This window comes from Pocillopora damicornis, chromosome 3, assembly GCF_964200805.1.
Source record: "Pocillopora damicornis chromosome 3, jaPocDami1.2, whole genome shotgun sequence".
NCBI classification, from domain to species: Eukaryota; Metazoa; Cnidaria; class Anthozoa; order Scleractinia; family Pocilloporidae; genus Pocillopora; species Pocillopora damicornis.
The window spans coordinates 17,948,155-17,958,105 of record NC_142672.1 but is presented as its reverse complement, the minus strand read 5'-3'; the positions used below and the strand labels follow the sequence as shown (position 1 = coordinate 17,958,105).

At 35.6% G+C, this 9,951-nt stretch overlaps 1 protein-coding gene across 1 annotated transcript in view; it reads left to right on the top strand.

Moving 5' to 3' along the window:
- Positions 1-1,669: 1,669 nt before the first annotated feature.
- Positions 1,670-9,951, top strand: part of LOC113668527 (uncharacterized) — a 57,542-nt gene continuing 49,260 nt past the window's right edge. Inside the window, exons 1-7 of the mRNA XM_027184443.2 lie at positions 1,670-1,835; positions 4,474-4,540; positions 5,711-5,783; positions 5,871-5,922; positions 7,377-7,568; positions 8,012-8,182; positions 8,616-8,662. Of these exons, the coding sequence (XP_027040244.2) occupies positions 5,736-5,783; positions 5,871-5,922; positions 7,377-7,568; positions 8,012-8,182; positions 8,616-8,662 (510 nt within the window). The 5' untranslated portion in view covers positions 1,670-1,835; positions 4,474-4,540; positions 5,711-5,735. The remainder of the gene's footprint in view (positions 1,836-4,473; positions 4,541-5,710; positions 5,784-5,870; positions 5,923-7,376; positions 7,569-8,011; positions 8,183-8,615; positions 8,663-9,951) is intronic.

The following is a 9,951-nucleotide window of genomic DNA, read 5'->3' as shown; positions in this document are numbered from 1 at the left end:
CAAACATGAAGAGTGTAGTAATCTCAATATATTTCCAGGACACAAGGGTCAGAATGTCTGTTCTTTTTGTGGTCAGAGATATAGGCGTGACAGAGACCACAATTAAAACACTCGCATCTCACTTTTTTTACCCTCTTGAAACTAAAAAAATATGGAGCAGTCTCTTTATCTAAAAGGTATTCTCTCGCTATCTAAATTATCTATTTTCACTGCGAAATATTCAACCTTGATATTCTTCCACCGATGCCTATTCAAATGGTCTTTCATTACAGATCTCACGAAATCTTGATTGGATAAATCATTTTAATATTCTCACTAGAGCCTACATTAAGTGGCGATCTCTGTAAGAGCGGTCCAGGGCATTTCGCATCGGAAAGAAGTTTTGCCTCAAACTTTGCCCATTCAACTATATTTCGTAGTAAGTAAATAAAACCTCATTAGTTTCTGGAAATACGTTAAAAAAAGTTTTGAGAGCTCTCAATAATTAAAGCTGCAAAAGGCCCTTTTTTGACCTCTTGCGACATCGAAAACTTCAAAAGTTGACAAGCTCACTCCTTGTAACACACTGCATGCAACAAGAAATCTTTTGTATTCCTAAATTGTTTGATATCTGAGGGATTTGGAAAGCGTTTCAATTTTAATATGTGTTTATTCAGAGGTTCGCCGTAATTGATTTAAAAACACCTGTCAGACAGCAATGAAAACTTGCCCTGCATCTTGGACCTTTCCTTTCGCTGATCTGCAGTCCTGTATTCTCTACTAGTTTAAAGGGCAAAGTTTGAGGCAAAACTTCTTTCAGAAGCGAAATACCCTGGACCGTTTTTACAGAGATCGCCACCTAAATATCAGAGATGCAGAACAGGAGTTTCAGAATTAGTTTATTGTTTGAAGAAAACATGGTCCAAGTATGGATGCCAAGCGCCAACGTTTTCCATGGTATTTCCTCTTTTCCTTTCCGCAATCCCTCATTATCATTGACGGAAATGTCCCTTTAAGATGGCTGCACTTAGATGCTACAGTGGAAAACTATTTTGTGATCTTTGCCGACGAATGCATGAATTAGGAAGATTCTTTTTCACTCGGAAGGTAATGAAAGCACTTCATTAGAGGTGAAAATGGAAAACGAAAAATGGGATCTGGGCAACTGCCCACCTACCCTTCCCCTAACCTGACAACAGTCTATTGATAACAAGTTAGGGTTAATGTTGGGTTAGGGGAGGGGTAGGTGGGTAGTTTCCCAGATACTGATATTGATCCGAAAAATGTTTGGTGCTTGGTAAACACAGATTCAGTTTAATCATGGCTAGCCTTTTTGATGTTCATTGACTTATGGATGTTAATTCATGAAAAGTCTTATAAAAACATCACGCACATTTTGGATGATGTCTACGGACATGATGTTGAAACATCCACCATATGATTGCAATTATATTTCATGAAAAGCAAAGAAAAAAATTGAGAAATCCTCGATCAAGAGTTTGGAAGCTCGCCGTTGTTAAAATAATATCACAAAGTTATAATATAGAAAAGTGATTGTCAATACAGGAGTGTGAGCGAGTGCCTCCTCGAAAGTTTCAATTGGTTATTTCTAATTGCATGTTTATACAGTCTGAAGTATTTGAATGGTCTCTGCACATTTTAATATTCATCAAGGGGCTCTTGAAAAGCTGAACACAAAGGACATTGGTGATTGCAGACAAGAATCATTTGTGTTTTATTCATGATAAATCATCATAATAACCTTTAGCGCACGTCTTGGTTATCTCAAAGCACATGGTACTGAAGAAAACGACACTAATGCCAACACTAAAATTTTATTTGTCATCGCAAGAAAGGTAAGTCTTGGTTTTGTCATCCTTTGGCGATTTCGTTTGTTTATAGTTCAGCCCCCGCTGCTTGAAAACTACATTACGTCGTACTGTGTCGAAAGATTTTACGATGTTAGAATATAGGTAAAAATAATTAATGCTACAATGTCACTTCGAACCAATGTGTGCCTTAGAGTTAAATTAAACCTTGAAGTGACGGTTTTTTTTTCTTCATCTGATTCGAGGGTTTATACCAAACCTTTCAACTGCGAATATTCGTTATCAACTGCCTGTTTAGAGGACTAAGGAAAAATTTCTTTTTATTGATACCAATTAAGAAAAACAGTGCAAAACAGTGCATAATCATGCAGTGATAGATTTCTTAATAAAATGGTTCATGCCAAGAATTTTCAGACTACTTTGCCTTTAAGTGCAGACATAAATGCTTAAAATGAAGTGTGAGCCATCCAGCAAAAATAATTTTTCGTTGCAGCGAACACATAACTGTTTCAGAAATTTATAATAAATTTAGTGCCTGCCTAAAAAAAGCATTTCATACACAAATAAATAAATAAGTACCTCCGGCGAAAAAAAGAAAAAAAAAATTTGTTTCCAGTGTCCTTATGATTACTACACATGAAAAACCGGTCTTTTGCAATGAGAATTAGATATAACAAAATACACAAACATACTCAATATCCAATATTGCACTCTTTATACCCTCATAAAAATTAAGTTTTTGTCCCATAACTCTATGGCCGGAACGTAACTACACTTGTATTTTTAGTGTCTGCATATTAAGCTAACTAGAGAGCTATATTCCGGTTGTTCGCCCTCACTTTTGCTTTAAGATCGAATATATATATATATATATATATATATATATATATATATATATATATATATATATATATATTCGATCTTAATGTTGGGAATCATTTAGTCCCGTTGTGTTTTATCGCCCAAGTAGAGATAAATTAAAGGGTTAAGTGCTCTGTAATTTCCTAAGAAAAAGCTAGTTGAAAAGCTCAATTTGTTGCCTCATGGAAGACATGCACTTGATATGCTAAATCAATTTATAGAAGTCTGTTTGACATTAACGCTCTATTTCATATTCATAAGGACTGAGCGCGCTCTCATTTTGTTAGATTAGAAGGTTAGGTCTTACAAACCAGACTTTATCCCGTCTTCTCCTCTTACAAGTTATGCCAGTCTATCCAAGATGATCGCCTTAAACAATTTGCCCTATTTAAGAGAAGACGGTTAGCACCTTTGAAATCGAGAGGCCATTTAGCTTAAAAGGTTTCGTTCAAAATTTATGTATTCACTAAACTTGATTACACCAATTGTGTGTCATAATGAAAGAAAGCACGCTTGGTTTCACTAATTTGAGAAGAGGGCTTCAAGATCTATCAAATTTGCGCTTTCAAATCCATTAGCATGTATAAACACACGACATTTGTTCTTCATAAGCTGTTTGCAATCCGCAGAAAGATCCAGACGGTATTTGCCCTCACTCCAAATTTCTTAATGTGGAGACTTCAGTGGTTTAAGATCTCTAAGCGATGATTCATCTTAGAGAATATAAATTCTACTAACCGTGCGGAATAAGCAAAAAACGACGAACGGTGTAAGGAGAGATTTGCCATCAGTGAACCAATTTTTAGTTGTTAAGGATACATCAAGCGGGCTTAAGAATAAAAGAATGCAAACAATTGAAGAAGGTTAACCCTTGAGCGAAGCAAGCATTCTGGTTGGAAGTGTCATATTAATTTAGTTCTAGTGTTACTGTACGTAAAAGTTTCAACATGTTTAGAAAGGTTTGTTTGACAGCAATTATCTTCTAAGAATTTAAAAAGCTGCAAGGCTGTGATGTATTATTTCTGGTTTTCCTGCAGATTATGACTAATCGTCGTCTACTTTAAGTAAAATAATTCACGGAAAAGAAAACACCACAAGCTCCCATGAATGCAACATCGAGCTCCATGTTGAAATTAGTAAAATGGACAGCTGCTTTAAAATAAAACAAAAGCAGCCGTACTTTCTACTAAATTTTCCAAACTTTCAGCGGAGCCATAAACCTTAATTACTAACATATCACTCTTGTTTTACTTAAAAAAAAGCCAAAACGAAAAAAGCAAAAAAAAAATAAAACAAAAATTTCGAGTATTATTTTTTGTAATAGGTTTTGCTCATATAACTCTTGAGAACATATTAGTTTCACCTGCTCAATTTAAATGTTATATCACTTTTCTTGAACCGCATCATTTGCTTTTTAGATGAAAGATGGCGTCTACTGAAGCATGTTTCGGCTGCAAATATCATAAACTTCAATAAATAGCTTACTCTCAAGGTCTCGTCTTTCATTCATACAATAATCATTGATAAATTCAGGACTTTGACAAACGTAACTATGATTTTACCGAGCATACAAAACGCCAGTATATTCAGGTACGTTTCATTAACAGCCCCCTTATTGTCTTGAGAGTTTTATTTACAATGAAGAGATGATAATGAGGAGAAGTGGAAAACATGGAACCACTTCCAAGCAGGTTTTTTTAAAATTGAATATTACACCCAACGCTTCAAACAAAAGGTGGAACACTTAGTGCCGTTAATCAAGGCCATATTAACAAGACCAAGTTACTCTTGTATTTTCTTCTAGTTTGAAAATATTCAACACTGCTTTTTCTGAGGAAGAATGGTGAAGAAATCCAGATAACCAGCAGAAGGTAGATCTTCCTCTCTTATGAGATGATTATACGAGGTTCTCAATGGGGTTAAACGTTAACTGTAAAACTGCTAACTTTTTAACTGTAAAACTGCTAAAACATTTAACTGTTAGGCATAAAAATTGACAAATTTTAACCTTTAGTCGGAAAAAAAGAGTAAACCGTGAACAAAATTCTGGTGAAAACAATGGAATGATGTTAACCGTTTGTGGTAAAGTGGCCAAAATTTTAACCGTAAGCCGTAAAGGCCATCACCCCACTGAGACCTTCTATTAAGGTAGTAATTCCCTTCTGGTCAAGGTAACAACAAACAAAGCTTATTGTAGGTTCGGAATTTTTTTTTTTATGCAAATCAGTACCGAACAAATTACACGTTAAAAGTAAACTGCAAACAACAATATACCACAGACGTTCTGATTTTAATTGAGATTATAGCTTTATTTCGCCTTTTACGGAGGACAGTGTTGTTTTGCAGCCGTTTTCCTTCTAAATACTACTTGTAAAAATGTTATTAGTTCTCTTCTGCTACAATTTGAGGACTTTCTACTCTGGTGAAAAAGGCATATTCGTTGGAGCAACACGCGTATTGAAAAAAGTTCAGAGTGCTGCCAATTGTTATCAAACTACCTTTGTTGTAATGACCTCTTTTTTCAAAGGTTCAACACAATGTTCTCTATGTTTTGTTTTTATTTGAAACCAGCTCATTTTTTCTACATATATATGCAATTACTCTAATAAAGAACACCATCATAAACAATTTTTTTCCTATCCCCCGGCAGTTTCCATTGACAGGAACTATTTCCAATCCACTATTGATGCAACTGTAACACCATTTCAGTGGAAACTCACCTGCAGAATTTCAACAAGTTCAAAGTTTGTTTCTTCCTTTTACCGTCCCCATTTCTTTGTAGAAAATGGTAAAAGGACGTCAGCAACAAACATACACCAGCACACCTGCTGAATTCTGTAATATTCTAGTTTCGAAGGGATTGGTCTAATTTCCTACGTAGACATGGAGATATTAAATTTAACTGGCGATTCAATACGAACGTCGATTTGCCTGTTTACGTTAACATTAAAATTCATGTGTTACGTAATGAGTTCTCTTACGATTCTTTCCATTTAAGTCGGCGGTATATGCAGATTAATAAACATATTATTTGCCCCCAGGTTATTGTTGTACTTGTAAGGCGCCATGAAAAGCTGTAGATTCATCTTCCTCATTATTTTTCTTCAATCAAAGGTAAGTTAGACGATGTGGTCAGCATGTTTGCCCGAAGACTGACGAGAATAATGTTAAAATATCTCTATGACTGACATTATTTTTCAGAACTCATACAGCTCCTCTTCTAGTGATATTAGTTGCGGGGACCTTCACACAGGTGGGCGATGGACGTGTTCTTGGTAGTTATTTGATAAATTACACTTCTTTACGCTTTGAAATTATCATAACGCTCGCCATCTCAAAGATGCTTAAATTGAATAAATTGTTTCAAAATAGATTCTAGGATCCACCTCTTTAAGTTAAACTATGACCTGGTATTCCCAACTGCATTAATTTCAAATCAGTAGGAATTTTATTTAAATATCATCGTATTTATACCCAAATAGAATAACGAAATTTTTAGACTTTCGATTTCAAAACGCTCGTGTCATTTATTTCCCATTATTTCAACGAAGGCACAAAGTCACGCATTTCTATAAGCGGAAAAGTAAACAAGGAAGATAAACATATGAGGTGGCCAAAATATTGCGATAATTCATTGAGGCTTTTTGGTATTTGATATCAACATAGGATTGAAAATATCAAGATCATCTTGTGCAGGCTTCTCTTCAATTTTTTTGGACATTTTAAAAGTCTGTATCACACTGAGCTGATGTTATTACGTTTGCCGCTGCCATCAACTTAATGGAAAATAAGACTGGAGTGAGGCATGCTCATAATTTAAATAAACATAATTCTTCTGCAGATTATATTAGGGAGTCCACATTTTATTGACACATATCAAATTGCAATAGAATGCCAGCACTTATACAGGTTGTCTTTTGTTTCATTCAGGAGACTGGATTTGAATTTCGTTTTAAAATTCAAGTCCATGTTTACTCTGGGAAACTCAAAGCAGTCGGTAGAAAGATGCCTTCCCTGCAGTGCATCTATTCATGTTCGAACACAATAAGTATTGTTTGAGACAAAAACCCTCATTTAATGATACATTTTTCATAGAACCCAATGAAATAGCGGCAAAATGTAGTAAGAATTCATTTGCAAGCGAAAAAATCACGATATTCCATAACTATTCACACCGAAAAGCTTCGATCTGGCGATGTGTAAAGGACATCGTTTACGCGAATTTCAAGCTTGCGCATTTGAAAAGCATTAAAACGAAATGAGCTCAGGATTCTTTTTATTAGTGGCAGATTTTGCTTTAAGTTTGAAGCCATCAGCTAGTATTCTGATGAGAAGACAATTAATATAAGCTCGTCACAGGATTGGGAGCAACCAAGTTCAATACTTTGAGGTTGACGTAATTCAATCTTGAACTTACTTTATGTTTTCATATAGTTCCCTCCTTACCAGCTTAGCTAAAGAAATTATCAAATCATATATTTTTGGCCTCTTTGCACAGTCCCGGTGTTTACTAAACTACATGGATAATTTTCGCAAAGTGCAAGCTTATCTTCCGCTATTTGCGAAAGCTGGATAGTTCTCTACAACATCGTTCGTGTCAGATGCAAAAATTGATCTTTGGAGAAACACAAAACATCATCAAAATGTAAATGGCCAAATTACTGAGGAACACCTCACTAACTCACCATACGAACTTATACTTCACAGGAAACTGTACAAAAAATGAACTACCTCGTGCAGAATCACTTGATATTATTTCCTGGACTTGCCAAGGTAAATTCGGAATAATAAGATTGAACTGTTCCTGTATTGAAACAAACAGCACAAGTCAAGCTTCACAAGCCTGCTGTGATGCACAAATAACTGAAAACGGCGACAGAGAAGAGATACATCAAGGAGGTAGGAAATTAAAATATTTTCCCAATGGTTTGTTAAAAGAGATGTATCCATGGAGCACAGTTGGATTCGCCTACTTAATAGATGTGCCTCTCTAGGACGAGTTCCTATCTCTAATACGTAGGGCCTTTCAATGTCCTGACAACTTTTGACATGTTTTCTAAAAAAAACCTGTATAATTTGACTATCAAACATTAAATTCCCATTTCATAGAGCCAAAACCATATAATCTTTCTGATAAAAATTTGTGTATCTAGCACAATTTCCTGAATGCAGTTAAACATCAATCCGGCTACGGAAACATAGCCCTACAGAGGAAAATACTTTAGCAAAAACCGATCCAGCAACCTGTACATAACCTGTTTTTAATTACAAGCTGTAAAAACTATCAGAGAAAAGCCGTAATACTCCCAGAAATAGTTCAACAGCATTTATCATTTTTCTAGTTCCCTGTATACTCAGCTGTACACCCTGTGGAAACAAATCGCGATCAGTTGAATCAGTAGATAGCTGGCAGTGTCAGTGGAATGGTTTTCGTCTGGTGTTGGACGTTCAGGGACGTATGCAGTTTCATACTCGTTGCAACGCAAGATCTCCTCCATTGGCTACGCACGATTGTAAGTGCGGTTTAAATCAGCATTTTTTTGACGAACTTTTGTCCTTTGGAAAAATAGAAGGATCGCCACCAAATTTGGGAATTTTTTTTTTGATGTACTGGTATAGGTATACCAGTAGAGTAGGAATTGTGGGTAATTAGTGAAACTTGAGCACATTTTTAAAGACTAGAGCAATTGCGCGACCCCGTGGGGCGAACGCGGTTTGCATTTAGAGGTCTGAGGATTTAAAAGCCCTAATTTTGTTCCAAGTACACGAGAAATCGTTTGATAACTTGCTAATAACGTACATAAATTCATTCACCTTCATGTACTCAGTTTCAACTTTCCCTATTGCTAGGAATTAGTCGGCTTGATCTCAGGCAATGCGGACGCTGGAACATTTGCATTTATATCGATATTAAGGAAACACACATCAATGACTTTCGCCTTATAGGTGATGGCAAAATCTATCAGAAGAATAGGAAAAAGTACTTTGATCAGGTAAGCGCTCTAGAGGTTAATGTACACCTGTCTTCTTGCCTTTAAATTAATTCACTTATTGTTTCTACGCAACACGTATGTGATCTTAAACATTTCATAAGCATCGAAAAATGAACTGAAATATGAAACATCTTTTAGTACCAACTTTTTCGAGCTACCATAAGTTTTCAAGGCTTTCAAAACCTCCGGCCTATGCAGTGAACCACGGTAATGGTTAATTAAGGGTTCTCACATAGACAAAAAGACTGATGGATAACAAAATTGAGAAAACGGCGGAATCGCTATTGCCACTTCGGGAGAACCTTTTCATTACAAGGTGGGAAACAACTGTCTTGTGAAGACCATCATATGGTCAGGGAATGACCCTGCGCACCATACTTCAATCGCCCGATATCTGCAAATACCATTAAGACTTTAAAACTTTAACGAACCCTTCAAAGAAAGATCAAAAGTTGAATAATTCTGTGAGTCGCTCCATAAGTCGAAAATTATAAGTGTCACTTAAAATTTTAAGATTATTCCGAAAAATCCTGGCTAACAAAATTTGAACTCGTTATTCAGTTTATATAAACACTCCCACAGATACTTTTTGAAGGCGTTATTAGCGTTTTCTAAAAGATCGCTTGCTGTTTAAAAAATATTGCATTTAAGTTTCTTGAGAGAGCTGCTTTATTATTGTAAGACTGTTTCTTAACAGTGTTTGTAGACAAAGCAAAGCAGCGTCTTCAGGAAATGATATTCATGAACTTTGGTTGATTTCCGATATGCTTGAAATGCTTTTACCGCCTTTTACGTTTGTTAAATGATGGTTCATAGGTTAAAGCGCATTAACAAGACTTAACAACGATTTCAAATCATTTCGTGCAATAGAATCAGAAGAAACATCTTCATAATGCCTACAATAGACCATTTCTTGCAATACAATTTTTGAGAATGCCACATCTGTGAAATCAGTTTATAGTGCAGATTTATGATTACTTTTGAACTTGTACGGTCAGATTTCTGTAAAAGTATAAAATTTGAATGTGGCTTTGTTGGCTGAATGTATTCGAGAAGGATGTCTATGTCAAGAAAACAATATCCGTAATCGATCAAGTGAAAACCCTCAGTAAAGGTGCCGCCGATCAGACGAGCAACTAAAATGCAGGAAGAATGAATGAATAGATCATTTGCTAAAGTAACTTAAGAGCGTTTCAAAGAAATTAGACGAACAAAAACACCACCTGCTACATATTTTTGTTGCACGTTTGGCTTTTATTCATGGAGCTAAACTGCAGTGTCATACAAAA